This window comes from Anopheles gambiae, chromosome 2, assembly GCF_943734735.2.
Source record: "Anopheles gambiae chromosome 2, idAnoGambNW_F1_1, whole genome shotgun sequence".
In the NCBI taxonomy this organism is placed as follows: Eukaryota; Metazoa; Arthropoda; class Insecta; order Diptera; family Culicidae; genus Anopheles; species Anopheles gambiae.
The window spans coordinates 49,081,355-49,107,993 of record NC_064601.1 but is presented as its reverse complement, the minus strand read 5'-3'; the positions used below and the strand labels follow the sequence as shown (position 1 = coordinate 49,107,993).

At 42.4% G+C, this 26,639-nt stretch overlaps 1 protein-coding gene across 8 annotated transcripts in view; it reads right to left on the bottom strand.

Annotated features, from left to right (window-relative positions):
* The window catches only part of LOC1273943 (cGMP-specific 3',5'-cyclic phosphodiesterase), a 52,905-nt gene that overhangs the window by 17,873 nt on the left and 8,393 nt on the right, over positions 1-26,639 (bottom strand). For all 8 annotated transcript variants that reach the window (XM_061650949.1, XM_061650948.1, XM_061650950.1 and 5 more), the window contains exons 3-6: positions 12,800-13,838; positions 1,497-1,749; positions 769-1,014; positions 434-699 (exon numbers count right to left, since the gene is read on the bottom strand). In XM_061650949.1, the coding sequence (XP_061506933.1) occupies positions 434-699; positions 769-1,014; positions 1,497-1,749; positions 12,800-13,396 (1,362 nt within the window). In that variant the 5' untranslated portion in view covers positions 13,397-13,838. The remainder of the gene's footprint in view (positions 1-433; positions 700-768; positions 1,015-1,496; positions 1,750-12,799; positions 13,839-26,639) is intronic.

The following is a 26,639-nucleotide window of genomic DNA, read 5'->3' as shown; positions in this document are numbered from 1 at the left end:
TGGTGGAGTTTCCCTTTTTTTGTTTGGATCGATTGCTTTTGGCACGTGGTTTGTCAGACGGGCACGCACCAGGTAACGTATTTACACACGCAAATCGATACAGTGAACGCACCGTCCCTCGGTGACATACTAGTGGCACACACACACACTCTAAAAAGCGAATGCTTTTCTATTTTGGCAAACGCGATTACCTTCAACGTGTTTCGATTGCAGTCGTCATCTAAACATGCACACTTGGGTTTGGGGCGTAGAAATCGTAGAATTTGTGTGATTTTGTGGGGAGTACAAAGGTGGGAAAGGAAAGCCCAAACATACGCGTACGGTGAAGCGAATGGCGAGCAAAATTCAGACCAGATTAGGTACCATGCATTGCTATTACCGGGTCGTCTAGCAGCTCGCCGCTTGGAAGCTCCCTGAATGACGCAACACTTACCGCTTCGCCGCAGTCGAGATCGAGCAGAAACACGGCACACCTTTCGCACTTGAGCAGTTCGCGGGCCTCGGTCATAATCTTCGTCACCAAGCACTCCAGGTTGTTCTGCTCCGAGAAGATGCTGCGGGCCAGATTGAGCAATATCTGATTGCGCCGGTACTCCTGGACGGACATTTCAAACAGCTGTGCATTCTGGATGCCAATGCCACAGAACGTAAGATAGCGACGGAATATCTCCACGTCCCGTTCGGTAAACTCGGGCGATCCTGTTAAAATAAACGACGTCTGAATAGCACATCCGACTCACGCACCAAGTGTGGCCAAGTGTGGCTTACCATTGGTTTTGTTAATGATCTGCGCCACCCCAATCACCTGCCCCTCATAGTTGCAGATCGGCATGGACAGGATGATGTTCGTTTTGTAGCCGGTCTTTTGGTCGATTTCGCTGTTGAAGCGCGGATCCTTGTACGCTTCCTTGATGTTGATGGTTTCGTTCGTTTGTGCGACGGTACCGGCAATGCCAACGCCAAACGGAATGATGATTTCGTCCTGTTTGGCGCGCCGGACGGCTTCGTCTAGTGCTGTAAGATGGAAGCAAAGGTGGATGAAATGAAGTGGAATCTCTGCTCTTCAAGCTTATCGGAAACATAGGCACTGTGCATTTGGTAGATGGAATTGACCCATCCTATAGCGCGTTTGATGTACATGAAAATACTATTTACTTCGCTAGGTTGATCGAGAAAGGATCGCTCTAAATTTAAGCAAACAAGATAGCGAACAAACTTTCTTTTTCGTATCTTATTTGCTTTCATGTTTGATTGTTGCCGATGAATCATTGTTAAAATATGTGTTTAAAAATGTTGCAGCAAATAGCACCTCTTTGAAACATGCTCCACTGCAACTTTTCAGCGTTTGAAATTCGACACCTTGTAAAGCTTTCCTCAACTCTCGGGAGATTGATGTCGCTGCCGTCAACACACCGTCTGATTGATCAGCGCCCCCGAGCTGAGTGGGGGACGAAAGGTGCTGTCGCTCTAATGGTGTGCCATCAATTAGTACTTACGAGTGTTTTGCGTTACGTCGAACAGCTTGGCGACCAGATACTTCCCCGAGGGCGGTCCGTTCACCAGGAACAGCGAACCACGGTCGGCATGCGTCAGGAGGCCCACGTTGACCAGTATCTTGTGACACAGCACGTCGATGTCGAGCTCGTTGGCCACGTCCCGTATCAGCTCCATGAACAGTTCGCCCTCGTCCAGGTCGGCCAGATGGCTGCGGTTGGAGATGGAGCTCCGGGAGGTCGGCGAACGGCATTTCTGTGAAAGCGAAAGCGAAACACAACCATCAACGACACGCCGTGGCATAGCGAGACATTACGTCAGCCCGCAGTATCCCCGCCCAGCTCGCCGGCCCGGGCGACCCACTACCCCAGCTGAGCACAGCAAATCGATGCATTGGCAAAGTGAGTTCCATCAAGGGATGAACGGTGGTGGACGCGTGGATGGCGAAGCGAATGAAGAAGCCACCATTAGTATTCATCGTTGGCTGCATTTTAAATGACGCTCGCCTGTCAGCCCGTCAGCGCGCACCAGCGTCAGTGTAAATCGGTTAAAGTTCCCCGGCCTCGACAGCCAAGTTCACTGTCCGTCCCACCACCCATGACGGGGGAATGGCTGCAGGTGGTTGGTAGGGTGGCGTTCAACAGATTACACTTTCACACCTTGCCCAAGCACCGAACCGTTAACAATGCGGTCGGAATGTGGTGTGTTGTGCCCCTTTTTTCCTTTCTTTGCTTTGCTTCAGTACATTTTTATAAGCTCCCATTCCTTTTTCGAATCTCTCATCGCCATCCGGAAGTAGAGAAGGAAGAGGGTAGGGGAAACTGTGGGCAAACCATACCAAACCGATGGTAACAAAACGATGACGTCTGGCAATGTTTGCATTTTGCCGTGCTTCCCCTTACCGGGCCAGAAACGGTAATCGACCGAAGCCGAGACGGAGTTTGTGCGCGTGGTGCAAGGAAAGGAGTGAATGTTGTTCATGAATAAAACAAATCGTTCCCTTGGCGGCTAAGAAGAGTGCCCACCCTGCACCCCTTTAATGCCTGTGCCAACGCAAGCTCTGGTGTTCGTTTATTAATTTGGTACCTCAGTTCGGGCTGCGGTCCGGCACACCGGCACTCGGTATAATCGCTTGCCTAACCTTCAAAACCGAACACACTCAACCGGTGCTGGAATGGTTCAACTCGTTAGTAGCGTTCGAGTGGATTGCGGCCCGGGACTTATTGGCGTAAGTGGTGAGCATGTAATTCTATTCTCATGCTCAGTTACCTTCTCCGGGTTGGCGGGATTTGGGATGATTGATGTTGGTACGCACAGTTTCCATGTACTTCAACGTTGAATCTATTGCAGAGGAATTTAGTGTTTGTAAACATGAGAATCGTTCACTGTTATGTAGGAAAATTAGTTTGAATATGTTTGTAGCAAGCAAATTCAATTCCAAGGATGGAAGAATTTGGAACGAGTATGTCGTTGTATACTCTTGTGCGTAAAACTTTGTCTGAAAGCAATGTATTCATACGAATAACATGTTGTGATGTTTAGTTTAGCTTAGTTTAGTGTTTATTATTCGATAGACTATAAAATCCTCTTGAGTCAAATTTTGTTTACAATATACTTTAGATAACGAACAGAACATTTATATATTGTTATGGTTGGACTCATTTCAAACACATTAACGTGAAGTCAGTTCTATTATCGTCTTTCCAGGCTCTTGAAACACATAGGATCACGAAGTTCGCGCGTTATGTTAATGAACAAACCAAGTAGCCGATTGCCACTAGCGCCACTACTTAGTCTATCTGTTCCTCGAAGGAGAGTTTAGCATCCAAGAGGACTCCTAGATCCTTGACACAGTACACTCTTTTTAGGTTCTGAGCATCTAGCGTATAATTAAACAACGCTGGAGCTCTTGACCGGCTGAGTAAGATTGTGGCGCATTTATCGATGCAGACGCTTAGTGCGTTACGCTTGCACCAGGAGACAAACTCAGTCAGGGTGGCTTGTAGTCGAAAATGCTCGTCTGGTTCACAGATTTGATGATAGATTTTTGTATCATCTGCATAGAGTAGGCAACTATTATTCGGGAGTACCGTGCACAAGTCAATTATGTATAGCAGGTGTATAGCCCTAGGTTGCTGTCCTGGGGTACGCCGGAAGAAGCGCCGATAGACCTAAATAGGTAGGGGTCCAATCTAACTACGTATGATCGACCACATAAATAGGATTTCATCCAATTTACCATAGGCGGTGATAATCCGAGTCTATCGAGTTTTAGCGTTAGAGTTCACCCCGGGGCTAAGTTACAGTTCCCTGTGTACTGCCTGGGTGATATCGACTCTGCGCTGGCAAGTGACTGGGCAGCATATGTGCTGCTCCTAACAGCATCGAGCCAATGGAACTTATAGATGGATAAATAGACTTACTGGCATTTTCTTTAATCGTTTAAAATCCTGTTCCTTTCAAGAACTAGATGTTTGTGATACATTAGGACGCTCGCGTGAATTAAGTGTTATGGTATACAACGAATTGACCTTTTGGAGTAGATCTATGGGAGGACTTTCGGATTGTTTTGTGATGCTTAGACCTTACTCTTTCGAAAGTTAGCATTGAAGAGGAATGTTATTAACATTCCTCGAACCGAAGACGGCCTTCGTCCTTGTGCATTGCAGGTAGGTCCTTGTGCCATGCAGGCCCATATCGCTACTTAACGCTGCCTGTTGCCCAGTATCGCCACGACCTTTATTGACTATCGACGATCATCGACAAAAGCCATAGAATCGGTTAGGTTATATTAGTCGTCACTCATCTATCTTTATTGTCTGAAGTGTTATGGTTTTTGATTTTTTTTATGCCTCGTAGAACGATCTTTATGCAGTGTTCAATTACAACTATATATAAATATTCTTTTCAACCAGTAGTCACATAGTCGCCAATTCACACGACTAAACAAAACGCTCGTCATGGGTTCAGATCCCGTATGGATCGAGGGTGTCCTATCATAGTCAGCCAAGCAAAGGACTTAGGTAAGCCTAGACCGATAATGGTTGTTGTGCCAAATAAAAAGGAAAATAATTAATATTTGGGGCATTTTATAAGAGTCGAATATTCCGAGACTCTCATATGCATGCTGCTTTAAACATTCCACAATTGAAAGAACTGATTTGTTTATTAAAACGAATAAAGTTAGAACACATACAATGAAAATAATATTGCACCCTCTTTTTTATTTTAAAAATTCTTTCCAAATTGCCCTGTATTTATGTGCTTGTCCAATGAGAAGAATATTTATGACCGCTAGTAGCACGCCGAACATCCCCATTTAAGGATTAAAAGCAGACTCTTCTCAAACAACGCTACAATTAACACAGCCGTTAGAATGCAATCTCAAACACATTCACACAAACAGACACACACATACACGTCACAGCGTTCCAAAAAGCAACAAAGCACTGGTGTCCCAAGTGGATAAAAACTACTTCCCGCGCAGGCTATTATCAGCACACGCCTAACGATCTGCAAATGGGACACCGGGGGGGAAAGGGATGGTGGAGCAGTGCAAATGTTTACCAAACTGGAAGTTGTCCAATAATTAGCGCTAAACGCTCCAACTCATTAACATTTCCACACCGGAAACACTCCGGTAGGGCTTTCTCCATTTACCACATCGCATTCAGCTGGCCACGGCTCGTGAGATGAGTTGTTGTCACACCACACCTTCCCATGGTCACGTTGGCAAAGCGGACACACATGCACAACCGCCTAGTCACAAATACACACGTGTACGTAGTTTCGCCAACTCACGCCCAACAGCTGCCGGCGCTGGTCCGCTAGTTGCTGGGCTAGAATTACAAATTGTCTCCGGCGTTCGCCATTTCACTTTCTCGCCCACTTCCTGTTACATCCGCGTGCGGTAAATCTAGGTCAGTAGGAAGTGGTTGAGCAAACACAAGGGGCCAAAACGCGCCGGCTCAAATGAAATGACACCGACTGGTACGGCACATTCGTGTCGGCACCCCTTTAGCAGCGGGGGGAACCCACGCTTGGGCTTGGCTCTGTTCACTGCTCGAACGCCACACGAAGACAATTACCCTCCGTCCTTCGTAGGGTGGGGACGGCGCCAAACAGGAGCAAAACAAAGCCACCACCCTTGATCGCCGGCACCTTTGCCTGATTATCATCAACAGCAGCGGTGGCGTGCTGCAGAAACGAAAGAGTGAAACAAGCTTCACGTCCTTGACGGCGGCGGTGGCGGTATCTTACAAGCAGTAAGGTTTTTTTGTCAGCCTTTCTCCAACATCTCTCCATGGCATTGTCCACTGGTAGCCATTGTTTTGAGTGTCCATGCTTTATTATCGTTTGCCCACAGCATAGTGTAAGCACACTGGCACAAGTGTCATCTATCACACTGCATATAAACACACACAAACAGACAACACACAAACTCACAGCGGTCAAGGGGCTCTCCTAGCTGTGGAATGAGAATGTCAGAATGTCGCCAGCTTCTGTAACGAGCCCACCACCCTCTGCACAGTTGGTTGCCACGAACGATGTAGAGAAAATATACATGAATTTATGTGTGGGTGTGCGAATGGGTTTGTATTAGTGGCAAGATTCTTTATCTATGCTTTCATTCTTTTCTATCAGCCAATTTTGGGCGCCTCCATCAAGCACCAATACCAGTAACCCAAAGCCGTACGTTCGGACGATACGCTTCCGAAACGGTAGGGTGAGGAGTAGATAAGAAGCGCTGCCTAGGATCGGAATGGATGACAGTTGGCAGGAAGGTCTTGTGTTATTGCCGTTTGGTACATTCTGTTGTGTTATGTCCCTGCGAGAAATGGAATATTTACCACGACGGATAGAGCAAAGCAGAGTAACAATGCAACGTTCGTGGTGGGATAAATACCAGACACACTGTCTAACCTTCCACCGTAAATCAGGAACGTGATTGGGCTACCAGGGCCATTGGATGGTATGCAAGGATTCAACACTTATTTCTGCTTGCGTCTGCTTACATCGGAAATGCATGTTTAGTGTTGGGTGTGCTCACATTAAAGTCATTCCACACGCGTGTTTAGCTAGCTGATAACAATGAAGATAATGTTCAAATGTTTCTTCAAGTAAAATATTATTTTCTTTTCCGTTTTTTGCTCGAATTGGCTACAATGCATTCCATCAGATGCAGTAAAGCTTTGTTATTCACATCGTTTTTTTTATCATGTGTCCATTAACCTTTCTATACATTTTGTTCAATTGTAGACCTGTTTGAAATGCTGTATATAATTTTATTTTCTCATTTGCTAAATTATTGAAAACATGTAGGCAATTTACATTACATGAAATATTTATCAATCTCTAGGCTGCTGTTCAAATTCATAAGTCACGCTGCAATTAGAATAAGAATTTATCAAACTCAATATCCATTCTGCCGTATCTAAACCTGTTATTCGGTACAGTACACAGCAAGGTAGGCGAATGAAAAGCCTGCTGGATTGCTTCATAATTGGCAGATTATTAGTATCTGCGCCGTACAATCCCATTAACGAGCTCCCATCAACGCAACGCGAGCGAATGTTTTCGGCGAACATTTCTGTACGTAAATTGTGTAAACATATTTGCTGCCTGAACCTGATAACACAAAAATGTTCGCGCAGAAAACGGTACAACCTCAACGGTGCTTCACAACATCGGGCCCCCCGGTTATCGGCCCAATGTCGGGGCCGCCAATTGTCCGGGAATCCACTGCCGGATGCTGGAGCGCACCAATTCACCAAATGACTTCAACTGAAATAATTTAATTTAATTTATGGCTTAACTTTTCTCGCATTCGTGCGTTTACCGTCAGCCGGAACGGAACGGAGTTCGGGGAAAGTTTCGTACTGCCCCGGCAGTACCGCACGGCATACACGGCATCGATTAAAACTCGCGCAACACTCTCTCGTGGCCGGTTGCCGTCGTTGGTTCCGATGTTGGCGATCGAAAGTTTCACCAAAACCGAACGGAGAAGCTTGATGGGGAAGAGTTTGTGTGGTAGCTGTTCTTTACCTCCCTGCCCGAGGAAGAAGCAAGTTTTCATTGCGCAACGTGTCGCGTGTAGACCAGCAGCAAGCGTTCGCTTCAAGTCGGTCCTGCAAGTTTGCACAGCAAGGTGCTGTTTCCATGGAGCGATTAATCAGCGTGAAGTGGCTTAGGACGATGCTCCTTTCAAATTTACAATGGCTAATGGCCGAACAGTTTATTCACTTTAAGTTTGAACTACGAAATGTGTGATGAGTGTAGGGGGGCACCGTATCGGGTGTGGAATTGTGTTGAGTTTGGGTAAAAGGGCAAAAATGCTAATTGATAACTTTTTTTTCTTCGGTCAATAGAATCTATATCGCTCTGTTACGATCCAAAAGAAATTATTTACTTTCCAAAGTGGAACCGCAAAGTCAAAGTTCTCGTTTGGTTCCAACAGAAAATAACGTTTATGTTGAGTTGGATATGAAAATAAATACTTAAAATCCACACCAGCAGGGTTGATTCATTGGTACAAAGCCTTTTCTCTGTAACCGGTCCAAAATAGATAAAAAGTACCAGCTAAATCACACAAAAAGATAAAAATTATGGCAGCAGATGAAAGAGCTTTCCGTAATACCAAAAGCAGAACTGCAGGCAAGGTAGAGCCAATTGTCAGATGAAAAATCTAATAGAAAAACTTACTTTTCCCCGTACTGCAAACATACTTGCTTGCTACTAGGTCGTGCTTAAGCCACCCATGCCAAACCAGCGGTAACGAGCGAAATTGACTTTCCTCTAGGTTTTCCCATTTTCTGTCGGCTACATTCTTTTCTTTCCTCTACCTCGCCACCCTTAATGGCCGTACGTTTGCATTGGATGGATTTATTTTCAACATGTACACTTTCTGCTCTTATTATGCTACTGCTCTTATAACTTTTGCTCTCCACCACGGCAGTAGCTTCTCGGTGTGGCTTTGATTTACGGCCCCGCAGCGCGTTCCAGTTGATGCTTCGCGGTACCGAAAAGCGCACAGCCCGAAAGCAATCAACGCTACCTTCACGTTGTGTCCGTTTTGAATCGCCACCGAGAGCCATTTTGTACACTTTTAATTCATTTTTAGTATCGGGGTTTTGTCTTTCTTTCTCTCTCTCTCTCTCTCTCTCTCTCTCTCTCTCTCTTTATCTCTCTCTCTCTTTCTCTCTCTCTCTCTCTCTCTTTCTACTGCTGCTGCTTTCACGATACTACAGAGGGAAGCACATTGGTAAGATTTATATCGTTTCTGTGTTTCTGTTGCGTCCTATTTTGAATGTGGCGCAACCATGGCAAACCAGAGCGAACCATCGGCGTGTAAATAGTGGACCGTAAAAATAGATGCCCGGTGCTTTTACCGTCAATCCATCATCGCCTTGCGCATGTCTTGTCGCTTCTTTAATATAGTGCTGAAGGAGGACACTATTATCCTTCCTTTATTTCTCACTGGAGACTTTGCTCGGTTTTTTTTTATTGAGTGTGCAATAAACAGACAATCAAATTACCAACCGCTATTGTGTGCTACTCTCTTTGCACAAACTACGACAGCCGGAGGCGCATAGCTGCTGTATATGGGAATTATGCACCAAAAAAACAGGTTAGCAAAGCACAGACAATAATCCTATAAATCAACAACCTATCGGAGATCCTGACCACCAGTGGGTCGCTGGCAACGCGCCCGTCTGGTTGAGGCTCATAAATCTCATTTAAAACTTTACCTCCAATAAATTAAATCACCCGCTTCTCAGTTGCAGTCGCTCAAAAGCTCCCGGTTAAGCGTAAGAAGCCAAAAGACAAACAGAGCCTACATCAGGCGCTGTAAGCATAGCTGCTTCGTAGTCCCAACAATTCCTCCCGTCAGTCTGTCTCTACACTCCCAGAGCAGTTTTACTTGGGGGCTGGGATGGATAATTAAGCTGGGACTACACGCCGTACCCACGGACCATGGCCAAGCAAGCAATTAAAAGAAGTACCGCGGAAAGGGAAACGTATTTTACACGAGGGTCTTCTGAACGAAGGGAAAGCTTGGAAAAAAAGGATTGGAACGAAAGCACACGGTTAAACACGATACTTGCGCCATTGCAGCAACGTACCAGAAAGCAATCTGAGCAATGTGTTGTCCAATATCCTACCCGTAACGATTAGTTTATGCTGTTTTATGTGTGCTCTAGCTATTTAAAACACACACACACACACACTGGAATTGTTAAGTAACTGTGTCACACACATACATACACACAAACACGCATTGACATTTACATCCCACTGGTAATCATACAGGGCAATGCATTTTATGGCAAAAACTGTGATAGAAGGTGTGCCTGCCATCGTAAACACCTCGTCCGGTGACCGGAAGTGAGATTTGTTTAACTCAATCATACATCGTCCCGTCCCGTCCGGTGAACACCGGCAACTAGGTTATGGTTATTACCTGTTCCATGTCATTCCACCGATGTCGTCTACCTGGCTCGAGCAAGGTACACTCTCGAAGGCGGTCTTGTGAGCTGCTGCAACACTACCATATGGGAACGGCTGTCTGGCAGATATCACAACTGACAAACCGATGCAGCGGATAAGCCACCGGGACCTCAAGGGTATGACATTTCAGTCGATGAATTTTGTCGACCCACAGCTCTGCATGCAAGCAATACAGTAGTCTTTTCTGGCACTGGTATTGCACGGTAACGGTAGGCAACTGTGTGTGGTTTGAACTGTTACGCAGAACCGCACCCTGACATGGGCCTGGCATAATAGCAGCCGGTGAGGTGGGTAAAACCGCGGAAAGAATAACACAACTGTTTCTCAACCAAGCACACACAAACACACAAAATACACAAACATTGACGTAGGCCGTAAGCGGAAAATCCGTGCCGGTTGAACAGGTGATGAAGGTATGCTTTTGTTTCCCAGCACATCCTTTGTTCCGCCCCATGCATAGTGCACCGGGCGTGATACAGTGAGTGCGCAACCATCGAGGAACGGACGCTTTCCCACAAGCCTTTTGTGCTATCCTTTTCCACAAAATTAAAGGTAGGGATTTATTGGATTTCAATCAGTGTTATTGTGTCGAGTAGTTTGTTTTTTTTCGTAATTTAAATGTTCTTTTTTAACTCCGTATTGGTAAAGCGTCCCGGAAGTTTTTTAATTGATAATTTTAAATTCGTTGATAGCGACGTAACGACGTTTTTGTTGTTGTAAAGTTTAGCATCAATCTTGGTTTATACTGGTTTATCATTCTTTTTCTTTGGTGTGACTAGCTACACGGCCAATACTCAGTTCTTACTACGAGAGAACAGTATGGATGGGACCTGGATCCATTTGGTCTCGTCAAAGCTGGAGAGTTTACCGAATTGACTACCATTCCTTTATCCTGTTTTAGTCGATTTGGTAGAACTTCAACTTATGAATTTTATCAAACGTTACCAATTTGCTGCAAATATTTATGCAGACTTCAATTATTGGTATACCTGATAAACATGTATTTTTCTTGCTAATGAATGTTTTCTGTGTAAATTTCCAGCTAGTTTGAGAAGTATCATCTTAATTACGTCCGAGAGGAATGTGACTAACGTCTGTCAGAGGAAAATATCGGTAGAAGAAGGCGCAAACCCTTTCTGATCTTCCAGGCTAGTGCACCGAATATGTTAGTCAGATCCATTGGTACTCTGGAACGACCTAGCTATATCCCAATGTATGGGTCAAGCTCTCAAAGGACAGGACTAACTGTCTTGATATGAGTGTACTGAATAGAAACGAATAATCTAATAACCACTAATGGATTAAGTGCGCCTTCACCGACTATGGTTGATGCGCCAAAAAGAAGAAGATTATCCAAGCTTTGATGGACTTTGAAGAGTTTTTCCTTGTATCTATCCATCAGATAGCACCGATGGCAAACACAAACCGATAAAAACTTTTAATGCAATTAGCATTATACATCATGTTTTACTCATTAAAAATATGTTCCTGTGAAAGTCTGAACAAATGTGCCTAATCATTCCCAATATCGCTAAGGCTTTTTGGTTTTTTCCTGCAGTTTTACTTGAAAAATTTCATGATTGATGCTTGCTTCCACTGTTTCATCGAAGAAGTTTCTATTAATTGTCCAAGCTGCACTTCGTAGTTATCAGTTTGGAAGTGATAATTAACATGGATAAAAAAGGAACACTTTAATAGATATACAATATTTATAACAATTCAATACAACGAAGCATGGCTCATGTTTTGTAACGTACGCTGCTTAAACGTGAACAGTTGTACTGCAAGCAACTCTAAAACATTGTAAAAATTTCAGTGTTCTGCTTCATTTTCTAGACAATGATATGGATAAGGCCTGTTCAAACAAACTACTTTTTTCCTCACGACGCTCAAACTCTAATCTCTGAATTACTCCCTTCAAACCCAGCGTGTGTTTTGAAGAACCAAGTTTTTCATAAATTTCACTCAGCGTGAAATGTGTGTCCATCTTTACCATCATCGTTAAATGAACGATTTTCAAACTACATTCCACAAAAGTCAAATAGCTCACCCAATTTAATTCAAAGTGCAATGACGTCAATGGCACGCCAGTTACTGTACCATTTTCAAATCAACTCTTCCCGTTACATTATCATGCAAAAACAAAACAAAAAACAATCTCAAATTACCCGTTCCATTACCGGACCATTTCACCGGACAAATAAACGCCAACGGACAAAACATTATTGTTTACCGCTGACGCTGAAGGTAGCGTAGCACTCTCACCGTCATTACCGGACAATCTTAAGCGGAAGCGGTAGTTTTCGTAATTTGTCCACGGCGGCCCCTAGCTAGCTTTCTGCGCCAGTGCGCCCGTGCGGTACGGCCAATTAGACGATTAAACTTTACGAGTTCCATTCCCATCCAGCGTACCCCACCGTAATAATGGCCATAATTAACCTGCCGTTCCTTGCCGGTGCCGTGTCCTAATGAAGCGAACACTGTCAACAAGTAGCACCTGGGGTCGCACCCTGGGTGACATTGAGCATGACAAAATGCATTCAATTAATCTGCATAATGATAGCTGGCGCTGGCCCCGGAAGGACCATAAATTATCATTAGTTCCATCCGTGCAGCTCGTGGAAGCTGGACGCACCCGAAGGTTCGCCCGATGTTCGATTCTGTATGCAAGGATATGCTGATGGTGATGATTTTGAATCGTTTTTTTAACTTCTCCATGATGCCTAGAATCGTGGTGTAAGCGAGAATGAAATGTTTTAAATTTCCCGAATAATTCCCACCAGAAATATAACCGTACCTTTACCGGCGACGATGCCAGCCATTGCTGGAACAGGTCCGAGGTAACCGACGCGCGGTGCGGCGATTTTGGTGACTTGGACGTGTCCCCGGCGGTAATTGACTGCAGCTTGGCAACGACGTCGTTCGGTGCCCGCTCACGGAACCAACGTTCGATGGCGGCCGAATGCTCCTCAAAAAACGCACCGACCTCGTCCAGTTCCTCGAGCGAGCAGAGCGAGTCGGCCGGCGCTGACCGGTGGGACGGCGACAGATGATGGTGGGTGGGCGATTGGGACTGGGACATGCTGGACCGGGACGTATTTGGCGACAGCAGATTGCCATCGTCCGTCGAGGGACGGGAATTGCTGCGCATTAGGGTGCAATTAGCACTCTCGCCATTTTCGGCCGGACTCGATGGACGCGGCGAGCCCAGCTTCGGAACGGTACAGCAACCAGTGCCATTGTCGTTGCGGTCGCCATTATTGTTGAGCGGCTGTTCAGCTGGGTCGGACGAATCTACCGCGGAGGACGGGACGGACGTCGATTGAACACCATGACCATCAATATTGTTGCTGCCGTTCTTCTGCGGCCAATCGCGTGTCTCTGTCGATTCCATGGCTCTATAGCAAGCGTACTCGGCGTTGTCTTCCTGAGGTTACCGCTGGAGCGGTACGGGAGTGAAATGTGCTGCTTTACTGCTTGCCTAAATACCAGGCCGGACGGTTACTATTACATCCGCCAGTGCGGATGCCAGAACCTCTCCATGTACCATATCGCACGCACACACTCTAAATCGTCGTTTAATTGTTCACATTACACGTGTGACACTTTCACCTTAAGCTACTATTACACCACGCACAAAAACGCACACCGTTAACTTGAGCATCGACAAAAATGTTAACCATCTACGGCTCCGATTTCACACTGAGAGCGAACACGGACACACGACGAGGACGTCGAACGATGGGCGCAATCAAATAGTATTTTAGCGCCAATTAAGATGTTGAGGAAAATCCCCGCTAGCGAAGCGGTGATGATTATGGCGCCTAATGTTGATCCTGTGAACGAGACAAAACACAGAGAAGACACGATAAGAAAGCAAATCCTGATTGAAAGCGCTAGTTAGCATACACAAACACACACCCAATCACACATACACTTGCGCACAAGGGACATTGCCTCAGCCAAAGTTCATAGTATTAGGGAAAATATATAAAGAAAGCAGTCGGTGGAAACATGTTGACCGAGGTGCGGCAACACGAGCTAAGCTAAGTTCAAGCGGGGTGAGGTAATCTGCATGTTGAGCAGCGGTAGGATCGTTAGGGCTAGAAGTATTAAGAAGGTAAGCTGAATGGTCATAGCTAAAAGTAAAGCCGTAAATAGATTTACTTATCGTAAGATACAGTAGTACCGTTCTGTCTCAAATTACGGACAGCTTCAAACTCCGGACATTCGGGATGTTTTTCACTTATTTCTTCATATTTTATCTCAAACCATGACGATTTTAAATTTTTAGATGATTGCCATGATGTCTTAGAATCAATTAAAAATGTATGTGACTCCTAGTAGGCCCTAATGCCATGGTAAATAAATATGTTCTATTGGTCAGTTCACCACCGGAGGCATTCTTAGCAGTTTTGCGAAAAAACAGACGCTAGTGTAATTTTGTCTATAATTCCTAATAATCGCATTCACGAGCATAGAAGTACATCGGCATTCATTTTAGAATAACAACAGTGTTTTAACATATTGTGCTATGAATTTCATAGCACACGTATTTAATACGTATTTAATATTTTCAAAAACACGTATTTAAACTGTGTTTTTAGACTGTGATATTAACAAGAACAAAGATTCAGTAATATTAATAAATCACATATGTGATGTGATATGTGATCAACGCCTTAATGGCCGTACAGGGACGATCGTCGATTCGCACAACAGTACTGCAGTTCAATTCATTTACGAGTGCAAGAGAAAACTCGCACTCAATTTCCGTTGTCAATAAGACCGTCGTTCGAGGGGGCCAACGACCCACAGAATTAGGTTTTTGAAATAAGTTAAAATAAAATAAAAATGTATTGTGTTTGTAAAACTCAAGATAATTGACGAAATTTCTTGGCTGTCCGGAATTTGAATCAAAACGTCCGTAATATGAAACATGAAGTCGAAACTGTCCGGAATATGAATCAAAATATCGTTGCAGTTTCATGATATTTTGCAATGTGTCGAGTAAAATTATTAAAATGTTTTAATTTTTCCTCAAATTGAGATGGTTTGTTGTAGTTAACTGATGTAAGCAGAACTATAGCTGATTAAATTTGAATTAGTATGAAAATATTAAATGCCAAAAATGCATGAAATGTCCGTAATTCGAAGCAATACGATACCATGGCAACTTGCGCGACTGATACCATAAACATTGTACATGTACTAATTATATTTATTACCAGCACTGAAAATGATTTAACCCTCGCTATAAAATGAATTAACTTGCTTCTTGAATTCTTGAATTTAAATGATAATATCATTCAGTCCTAATGTTGTCGTTTCAAGGAAAAAGTTGAAATAAATAATCTGAAAATAAACTTGATGCACGATAATTTAATAAACTTTTTTCTTGTTTTATTTTTCTCTTATTGTGCAATAATCGTCATCGATTTAAGCCATTCTTCTATTTGCCGTAACGTGTTATGCGTACATGCTGACCTAAATAGGCGTTTGAGACTTATTCAGTACCACACAACCGTATGATCAATCCTTGCTACACGGGAATGGTCCATTGTTGGCTTGAACCCATGAAGGGCATGTTATTGAACCTAAGCCATTATTGGGTCTGTATATTAGTGACATGATTGATTTACCCATAGCAGGAAGATTAGTCCTGCATACCAGGGGCAGGCTACAAATAAGGAACTTAATTCCACCATGTTAGGATACACCCTAGGCTCATAATATTTGTCGATCATACTTGATAAAAATAAATAAAAAAATATGTTGTTTGTGTTTACAAAAAAAAGTAATGTGGAGCTTCTTCAAACAGGATAATATTTACATGATTTATCAAATAACATTAAAATAATATCTTTTCCAAGTTTTTTGGCTGAACTTAGAACACAACTACCAAAGCAGATTTGAGCTAAAAATAGCAATGTTATTGAGCCAGGTTCCACGGTAGTTAAATTGTTCTAGTACAATAAATCTTAAAAATATAACATAGACATTCATCACCATATGAAGTATAAGTGCTATGTGGTCCGCCAACACGATTTTGTTACCAATGCGCCCTGATGCTAGAAAAAGTTCTTCACCTCAGAAACATTCGGGCTGATTTTGGTTTAAAAGTAGACAGTCCTTAGTCAAATCGACTTTATTCTTCGTATCGAACGATTCTCTAGAGCTAATGTTTTCAAATTTTCAACATTGGCATCTGCATACAAGCATGTTAGATTCACCTAAAGGTCTGCCTGGATCGTTTATTCCAATGATCCCAATTTTATTTTCATCTACAAATAAGTTTAACAGCTTTTCAAACAACTTTTTAAAATCGGCACGAATTCTTGATTACGAAAACGTTCTATTAATGTAAGTAGATAAGCATTCTGGTTGTATTACATAAGAAAAAACAAGAAAATATCGTTAGATTCATACACTTCATAAGCGTTTCACTTGCCTGCAGCATCAAACTTCCTAACTATAGCATACGCAAATAAAGCAAAGTAGCCAAGACTTCTGGAAACTGAACGCGTCTTTAAGCCATCAATCTCGGCTTGACTTTGGTCACCGTTTCACGCTACAGAAATGCTCCAAGCCGCTGGTCTTGGCTCCTGACGCAGCGGACGCCACTATCTGCTATCAAGTGATTTCTCGTTCGAGAGGAAAAATAGCTCGCTTGTAAGCTACTTGGACGGCAGTTACCGACCGATCGAAGAAAGATTGTGCTCATTAAAGCTTAAAAACTCCATCTTCACGAGCATCTTCCAGCGCCGGAATGGATCGAGTTGACCGGGCGAACGTTTCAAAAGAGCAGGAAAACCCCGTACACGGTGATGCTGATTTTGCCTCGGTCGCTCGGTTGTTTGCACTCGTCTTTAGAAAAGCTGGAAAACTAATAGCATCGATCTTGAGCTCAGCAAAAGAAGAAGAAAAAAAAGTACAGCAACAAAGAGTAGAGAAAAGCTAACGCAAAAGCAGAAGGAAAATCAAAAACTTTGCCCTACTATGTGGGACAGTGGTTCCAGTGGTGGTTTTTTGCCCCATTTTCTTTTGCCTTCTTTTATTGGAAAATTTCTGCGAAGCAGTGTAAGCATGATTGCACTCCTACCGCCACGATCTCTCGCTGCAAAATGGTTTTATACTTTCTTGCCAGGAAACTTCTTATCCTACAACCCATACCCACACACTCACGAATGTTCTAACACTCACGCGCACATACACATATGCTCATTTTACAAATAAGCTTGTATCGAACGGCGAAAACTGTCGAAACGAAGGCACCATCACCAAGGACGCGAAACGTCAAGAAGCGTCGGATCCTAGACACCGGGGCAAGCGCTATAAATAGCACGGAAAAGCACACTGGAACGAGCTGTCACCTTTTTTCCTGCTAGAGGTCTTGCTGTCTTAAAAGCATCCAGCAGGAAGGAAGCTAACCGTCGTTTGTCGCTGGGAGCGGTCCACAAAATTTAAGCAGGAAGTTTGGAAGTGATTGACGGCAGGCGCAACCGGTACTGGGAAGTTTGCTAAAAATAGCATTTCTGGGTAAACTGGAACCAAGAATAAAATAAAAACTTATCTCCACCATGGACCAGATCACTTCAATTCGAGAACACATTCAATGTGGCCATCGAAATTTGCTTACGGTAAGCACTTCACTCTCAAATGATACACTGTTCTTGACCAACGCAATTGAAACAAGTTTAATTAAAAAGACTCTTACAACTGTTAGCAAATACCACCAGCAAAAGAGGCGAATGAGTCCCACAGAGTACAAAAGCGCTATAATAATACAACAACACCTAGCAGAAGTGCTTACGGCGAAGCGACAGCAACCTCAAACCATCAAAAAATGGTCACTATTATTTGTTCACTGTTTAGAAACAGTACGCCACTGGTACGGAGCGCTACACACCTGAGCGAAGTGGTGCTCACGAAAGCTGACCGTAACAAAACATCCCCGCAGGCTGCATAAGCTGTACGACGAGAGCAGCAACCACTTCCCCGCCCTGTAGCATACGAACAATAGCACAATCCCGGCGCCCTGCAGTGATAAGGAGGAAGCTCTGCACAAAACGCTTCACATTCTACGTGTCGCACATAGCCAGACCACAAGTGCTGCAGCTGCTGCCCTCTTGAGCGGGCCTGGAGACTTGCGTTCTTCGATGTAAGCTATCCCGTACGCCCCCATTTCGACACAGTTAGTGCCCGAGGCAGTGAGCACATTAGCGCCAGCATTATACCGCAAACCGGGCGATGATGGATGTTTGCAACGTTTCCGGTGGCAACAGATAAATAGCTCTGTAAAATACAATACTTCCTACAGGGCAACATGCAGCCCTGTGTAGCCCCTCGACAACCAGTCGAAGTTGCAAAAAAGTTGCAATTTCTGTGTAAGCTGTTCCGTGGCTACAATGGGATAGTGCCTCAAGATGAGTCTCGAGGGAGTTTTGGGTTTTGGAGTTCAAGAGCACGGCGCACTAGGGTTTTTAGGGTAAGCTTTGTGTTACAATCAAAGCACAATGTTAGTTAGTTATTTTGTAAAAATGTAGACTTTAAACTGAAGCTCAATAGAAATGAAATTATTTACAGCAACGTGGCTAAGTTATCTAAATTATTCCATAGTAAAATATGACCCGCAGAGCTTTTCCCTGTTCGTGCATTATTTTTAGACAAGAGGAGAGGAACTTTTCAAGAAACTTTTTCCTAACTCTTTAAAAGAGAAATGCGGGCAACAAATTAAGAAATGTAAGGCGATCCGACGCTGAACACACTCTGCGACCTGTGCACTTTTATACTTTGGCCTTCCACTGTCGCCCAAACACCACTACCAGGTAATATGTATTAATGAGCTCTTTATTGCTGCTCCACAGCTTTGCTTCTCCAAACCAACCATCATTATCAACGTGTCATCATCATCAGCAGCGTGGGATGGTATTATGTGTGTTGAAGTAAGCGACCAAGCAAGGACACAGCACGTCTTATCGGATCCTGCACCTAGCAGCCACCTGGTGGAGACGGCTTAAGGTGCAATTTATAGTTTCGCACTCAGAGGAAGATTTATTTTACGCTGGGCGAAACTGCTTCACAAAAAGCAATGGTGCGCACTTTTGGAAGTAGTGATAGATCATACGAATGTGGCAGCGGGCGGTTTTTATGCTGATAACAGGTTCTGGACGATAATGGGGATGTGGGAAATGAAAATTAGGGAAGCCTTTAACTTTTTTTGCATGTAGAGAAAAGCTTGTAAAAATGTCTCGGTTAACGTTGAAATACAGTAAAACCCCTCATAGTGAGTGTCCTTTATAGTAAGTTTTTCGCGTAGCGAGCATTCCAAATGCTCAACAACAATTAAAATCTCGCATAACGAGCAATATCATGTTTGCGTTTCTGACATATTGTTTGCTGCCGATGCCTAATCAAGTTCACAATTGTTATCATTGTGACATTTCGTACGACTACAAGTGTTTTTAAGATTTGATGTCTAAGAATTTATCGAATTTAAATTTCAATAATGAAGAAAAGGCCTAGTTGGAAATGTCTAACAGGAGATCCACACACTCTTCTTAGAGACAAAACAAATAAAATGCGGTTTATCATTGTTATTTTCCAAGACTAAACCTTTGGTTATACACGCAAGTCAAGTGTACTAAACAATTGAAATTGTCAATTTCGGGAGATATTGCATAAAATACTAATAACATCAATCAATAATAATGACAAAAGAATAGTGAACTACAAATATCTTGGCATAGTAGTATTATAAACATTTTTAAGTTGTTATTATGCATATATGCTATTTATACCTTTATGCCTCCACCTATCTTGCAAATTACATGAAAAGAGCCTCCATAATAACGAGGTTTTTGCATAACGACTATCTCGAACGAATTAAAACCACTTTTGAACGAATTGATATAAATAAATTATGCCCTAAAAAGTGAAATATTATCAGCACTTTCTAGTGAGATACATCTTATTTTGATCTAAATTGTACCGTTATGCATCTAGAGCGCTGGTACAGTTGTCAACTGGTTCGACTAAATAACATGCCCGCCATGGGTTCAAAACTAGAATGGGACCGTCTCTCCGTAGCAAGGATTGACTATCCGGCTGCGTGGTAATGAATTAAGTCGAAGGCCGGCTTGTCCGCGTAGGACGTTACGCCAAATAGAAGAAGAAGAAGCATCTACATAACAATCCTTACTAAAAGCTTCAACCAGCAATGATAGATAACAACATTGTTTCTTCATGGCAAAACCGACAATAACATTAAATATTAAAACTATTAGGTGTGAAAGGACCGATCCCGTTCTCGAATGTATCTAGCACCCCATGTTCATGGGGATAGCTAAAGACGGATGTTCCTGGTATAGCTAAACTAACAAGTCCTACATAAACAAGTACATATTAAAGTGACTTGCACGCCCATCACCACCGAAACTAAGAAGAAGAGTGTGCTGAAGAGCTCAAAGAGCACTCATATCATAGCCTCCAACACACACCGTCTCTCTTCACTTCATAACGTCTTTTCATATTATCCTAGTGTTTTTGCACCAAGCATGAGTGTTTACCCCCACCGAGAGAATTAATTTGCAAGCATCATATATAAAGTTTATTGCATCCTGTTTCCATCCCACCGGATGTTGCTTTATTATGCCTCAGGCAGGGTAGCAACAGCGTACCATTTCAGCTAAATTTTACCGCTGTCACAATAGTGACCTTGCTGGACTAACTAAACAACCAGCACACACGCACACGTGGAGAAAGACCGAATGAATGCGCTGTCGCACGCAAGAAGCCATCGATAGGCCATTCGTCCGTATCGATGGAGAAAAACACGTCTCTCGTCAGCGATGTGTTCGCGTTCGCGGTTTGTAATAATCTGGATAGCGGTGGTGCCTGAGCGGGAGGCGTTCTAATATACGCTATAAACCCGTGCCAAAACTGCTTACCCTGACATGTTCGAGAGTGGATGGTAAAAATAGATTTTTTGGTACGGTGGCCTCGCAAATATGCAAAACAAAAGTGGCTATGGACTCAAATAAGTACTGATCCTGTGTTGCTAACGGTTGCTGACAAAGTTGCTCTTTCTGACTGCGTTCGTAGATTTGATACTTTCCCGTGCTAGTAGCTGTTGGTACAATAATATTGTAATGGGTTAATCGATCCAGCAAACGGATAACGGGTTTGTTTGGGTGACATTTACAACTCATAAATAGCCTTAGCTTCTAGTTCAAAAGACTAAGGTATGGCGTGATTAAAGCAAAGAATCATACAGACTTTGCATACTCCATGTAAAAAAGTAAACCATCTCATGACAAATATTTACAAATCGATTTTTTAGAACGAAACCATTTCGATTGCACGACCAAATCCAATCAAGTACAGGCATTACATCAAACTAAAAGCGCTAAGCTATAGGTCATGAATTTACTCTCATTACAAATTCCCATGTCCATCCCAAACGTTTCCTTCTCAATATCCAGCCAGCCCAGATCGATAAAGAATTTTCAATAACAACATTCCGCTTTTTCAAATCCATAGTGCCTGGAGCTATTGTGCGAACGGGATATGTGAAACCACGCCACAAACACAGAATTGCAAGCACATTTCGTGCTAAACTGTCTTTTAGCTCCACTTGTATTTATAACACCCGCTATGGATTGCGTTGGTTCCGTGCACATTTGAAGAAATAACAATCCAACCCTATATATTATAAGTATTGATCAATCGTATTCACTCTAGCTTTTTGTATGTTATGAGCATTGCGGTAAAAAAAACAACCATTTAAACAAACTTCATTGTTAAGCTTCATGTGGTTTTTAGCTTCAATAACACTATAACCAGCCTAAACCTTTTTAATTTTTACCAGATTCAATAATACAATGGTTGATTAATGACAATAATAGTAAGTACAACAGAAAAGTAAAAAAGTATAAATGCTTCATAAATGAAATTATAAAAAAAATCTATTCCTATCTAGTCAACACCATGAATGCAATTGGCATTAATACATTCAGCATATTCAAAAAAATATGACATAGCAGCGATAAACGTAATATTAACTATTCAATTATTTTATTCAAGGACATGGTGTTTACAGAAAACATGTTCTTTCTAAAGACCCTTATTTTGAAACCCCTGTAGAGATGGAGATGTAGATAGAGCGAATTCATAATTCACCAAGCAAAGTTTTTGTTTTGACAACCTATCCATACCTGAGTACAGTCATCCACTGAGTCACCCAGTTGAGGGATGCATCGTACATCATCATAGCTTATGATCTACAGACGACCTGTCAAGGTGGACACTCAACAGCCCTGAACACGATGGCACTTTGCATACACTAGCGATTGTCCAATAATATGAAATGTTTTTTTTTATAGCAGTATATCTTCTGTATAAAACATAAGGGGAGCTTAAGTTTGCCATCATCCTTAGGTTGTAATACTGAGCATCAGGACTTAGGAAATTTTATGCGTGATTACTATCAAAACATTTAATTTTTCACATTGCTTATTTTATATCGATTTTCTTTAAGCTGGAAGATTCTCTCTAACATTAGATGTCCTCTAACAATGTTTACAATACGAACTACAACAATCGTGAGAGAATTAACAACATTCTAAAATATTCTTGATCACAGTTAAATACAAATACTTGATATCTTTTTACTTTTTACTTTATCTTAATGAATTATACAATTTTCTTTAAGAAACATGGTTTACATAACCAAACCAAACCATACCAAACATTATTAGAGAGCTGTGGCTGTCCATATAAAATTTACTTTTACAAGAAACTCAATGTACAAGTTCACAACTCTTTTATTTCTTCATTAAATTATATTTCCAAATTCCTAAATGAAAGATGGATAATCTTTTTTCCATGATTAAAAACATCTTCCCCGTCAGCCATTTGCACCAAATGTCCGCTGCATGTCATCGCTTCCATCCAACAGATTCTATGTCGAGACTTGAAGATGGCTTTATCTCTCTTTGTCTCTTTCTCTCCCTCTTTCCCTTTTTGAGCTATTTATCCACAAACATATAGCAACCGAGGTCAGGGCTAGCTCGGTGAACGAAAAAAACCTAAACCAACCATCAACCATCTCTCCGTTAAAGAGAGTTCCGTTCCTCCGCACCAAACCGTACTTCACCAATTTCGTGAGCCAGCTTCAGGTCGTAGCTCCATGACCAGCCGCCATCCGTCCGCTCGCCAGAGGAACGAAAATAAACATATCAAGTGTCACCGGCAACGGTAACTCTCTGCCCTTTTTCCCAGTTTCACTGCGGGGAAAATCCGAACACACAGGACGATAAGGAATGTTTGCATTCAGCCACATTCATTCTAGCTGTAGCTACTCTGCGAGCCAATCTCGAGCCTTGGCAACACGTGTGGGCGCGAGGGTTCGACTCGTTGGAGCGGTTCGATTTCTGTACGCGGTGAGTGATGCCGCCCTTTGGCCCTTCTTGGCAGAAACTCCACACCAGGGTTGAGTATCGGATGATTGAAACCAGTCAATTATGGACCGGTTATCCAGATTTGGAGCGGTACAGGTATCCCTGCTTCGCCGGGATTGAGGAACGACCTCGACCGCCACAAACGAACGGCTCAATCGATACCACGCCATAAACGTGCGCATATTCGTTACTTGTTACTGGACGCAAATGTGATTCATTTATCAAATCTCCTTCGAGTCTGGGCAAGGCAGTGAAAGAAGGCAGAAAAAAGCACTGTTAGCGAAGGAAGCAAAAGAATCCTCACGAATCCGCATTCGAAACCTGAGGCTAATACGGGATTATTTTTCGGGACGACACGACGACCCACCAACGGCAAATGAAACCCAATTCAAATAAACGGAAACCCCTCGAAAAATGGAGCTATCACCAGCAAAGTTGATCATCCGCGACGCAGGAGGGATAATTGGACTAGCTTGCGTTGCGTTTCACAACATTTTCATTTCCTGTTTTTCTGCACACTAAGCTAACACAATCCACCGTGTTTGGGGTGCTCATTCCCAGCTTTCCATGGATGGCTCGAATGGAAAGGCAAAGTTTATGTTCAACTTTCGCCTTTTCCGCCAGTGACGATGCAGTCGACGGGAACAAGTATTCGTGGGTTCATTCTTAGGCAAAAATAACAAAAAAGCCAAAACGAAAAGCTCCATTAAATAGAAGATGCGTTTTGCGGAGTGGAGTCCCACTCAGTATCCATGCTTGCACAACGATGTAAGTATGCAAATTGGATCGCTTCCCATTTGCATAACAGAATCATTCATAACTGAAACAAGATGCCGGCGCATCGCCCTCCGGGACACATTTGGCATTCGTTCTGTTCTGTTCGGGGTTTCTCGTATCGGTTTCTGGAATGGCAGAAGTAGAAGTAGAAGTAGAAGGGAAAGACAACAACTAGAGAAAGCGCAAACCCCGCACTCCATTATGACGACTGTCAGACAGTTTGGCATTCCTATTTCCGGGCCCGCTCTCGTTCCCGTTCCAGTTGGCTATGTTGGCTTTCACTCGTGAGGGTAACTTCAATCACTGCAAATTTCATTTCCGCATCCACATCGAAATGCGCCCACACGCGTTCATTCCGGGAAGGATGAAGAATTTACGTTTTGTCACCTTTGCTGGTCACTGCAGGAAGGAGTCGCTCGTATTGCTATCTAAATCAATCATACGCCAGCACCGCTAGAGTTTAGGAATATCTAAACAAGATTCACAAATTTTGTACCGGCGATTTTAGAGAACGGACATCACCTGTCAAACTGTGCGGTTTTCTATACGGTTGATCAATTGCTATAATTGACGTTACGATACGAAATGTGGTGGTACTGATGGTCGGAAAAATTTCCGGTGTGCTGTTACGGTGCGCGTTCGTTTCAGGGAAGAGAGTGTAGGAAAATGTTGCCACAGATTGGTTTGGTCGGTTTTGGAATCTTTGGCTCTTAATCAAGAATCGAGATCGAAACAAAATTATTGAAGCGAAAGGTTTGTGGAATTTGATTGGAAAGTTTAGTGGCAAAATCGGTGTGGATTTGAATTAACAATCAAGGTTCTCAGGAAAGGGATCCTAGATTTTGTTACGTTTTATATAAATTCCTAAAAATGTTAACAATTTTCGAGTCAATTTTGAAACAAATTTTGTTGGAACTATAAAAATCTCAATGTTATTCTAAAATGTATGAAAACCATCTTTCTTCTTTTAAATTATCTATGTTATCTTCAGCAATAATTTTCAGATCTTCAAGAAAACAAATAGAAATGAAAAAGATGAATAAGCATTTCTTATTGCTTTTTAAACATGCCCATTAAAATAAGTAATAATACATCACACAATAAAAACTACTGCCTACATAATTTAAACTCGGAGTACAATTCTTTATATTTGAATACAAACAATGGTCGCCGAATGTACTATAAAATATTTCAAGACAATTATATTTATTGAAGAAGTTTAAATATTTTCTTCCTTAAATTTAGATCACATTGTCTTCAACGTTTTCATGATTTCTTATTTGATTGGTGTAGCTTTACCATAACTATGAACTATGAAACATTCTACAGTGGAACCCCTCATAACGAGTTTAATCCGTTCCAATGGCTCACTCGTTATGCAAAAAATGCGTTATACGGGAGGCTCTTTTTCATACAATTTATATGAAAAGTGAAATAATTGGTACCAAGTCAAGAAATGTAGAGGGTACATAGGGATTACATGCATCACAATCACACGGCACACCTCCAAATGGCAACAGTAATGCATTGATCAATTCTTAGTATCGAAATTCTCGCCTTCATGAGCATGTAGATCGAGAATGCATAAAAAAACACACTCATCAATACACCTCACACTTGTGCTTCTTGGGGAGGTACACTACACACAAAAATCCACGTCCTGCTCACTTTCACGACCGAAGCCGAAGAGAGCCTCCAATATTGTAAAATAAGAAGGAAAGAAACGGTGCAATTAAACTGAGGACACTATCTGACTTACTCCATCTGTCGATAAGCGCAGCAAAACTCTGAGCTCCCCTTTCTGATCTCAATAGAGGTATCTGGTCGTGTAGACCGGCTTTTTCGCTTTTTGTATGACCTCGTGAGTTTTGGATTGGCAGTGTGTGTTAATGTGTCACCTACCTTATACTTTTCATTCACACTTATACCTGCTTCTTTTGAAAATAGCTCGATAATTAACAATTCTTAGTATTGAAACACTCGAAACGATCATAATTTCTTATCGGGAACAAAAATGAAATGACTCGTTATGCGAGATTTTACTCGTTAAGAGGGGTACTCGAGGAGCATTTAGATTTGCTTCTTATGCAAAAAAAAAAATCGTTATTAGGGGTACTCGTTATGAGGGATTCCACTGTAGTAGCTTAGCAAAGAATTATTCTTACCAATAATAAATTCCTAGTTATTTAATCGAAAATACACAATTAAAAATATATTTTTGACTATTGCTTACGTTCAATATCATAGCAGAAATCAAAACATTGGTTTATTTGTGGGGTTACAAATTAGGTATACACCAATATAAACATGAACTTAAACGCCGGTAAAATAGAATTAAAAAAACATTAACCCTATTGTCAAATTCCTGTATACTTCAAGAGCTTATTTAAATTTGCAGAG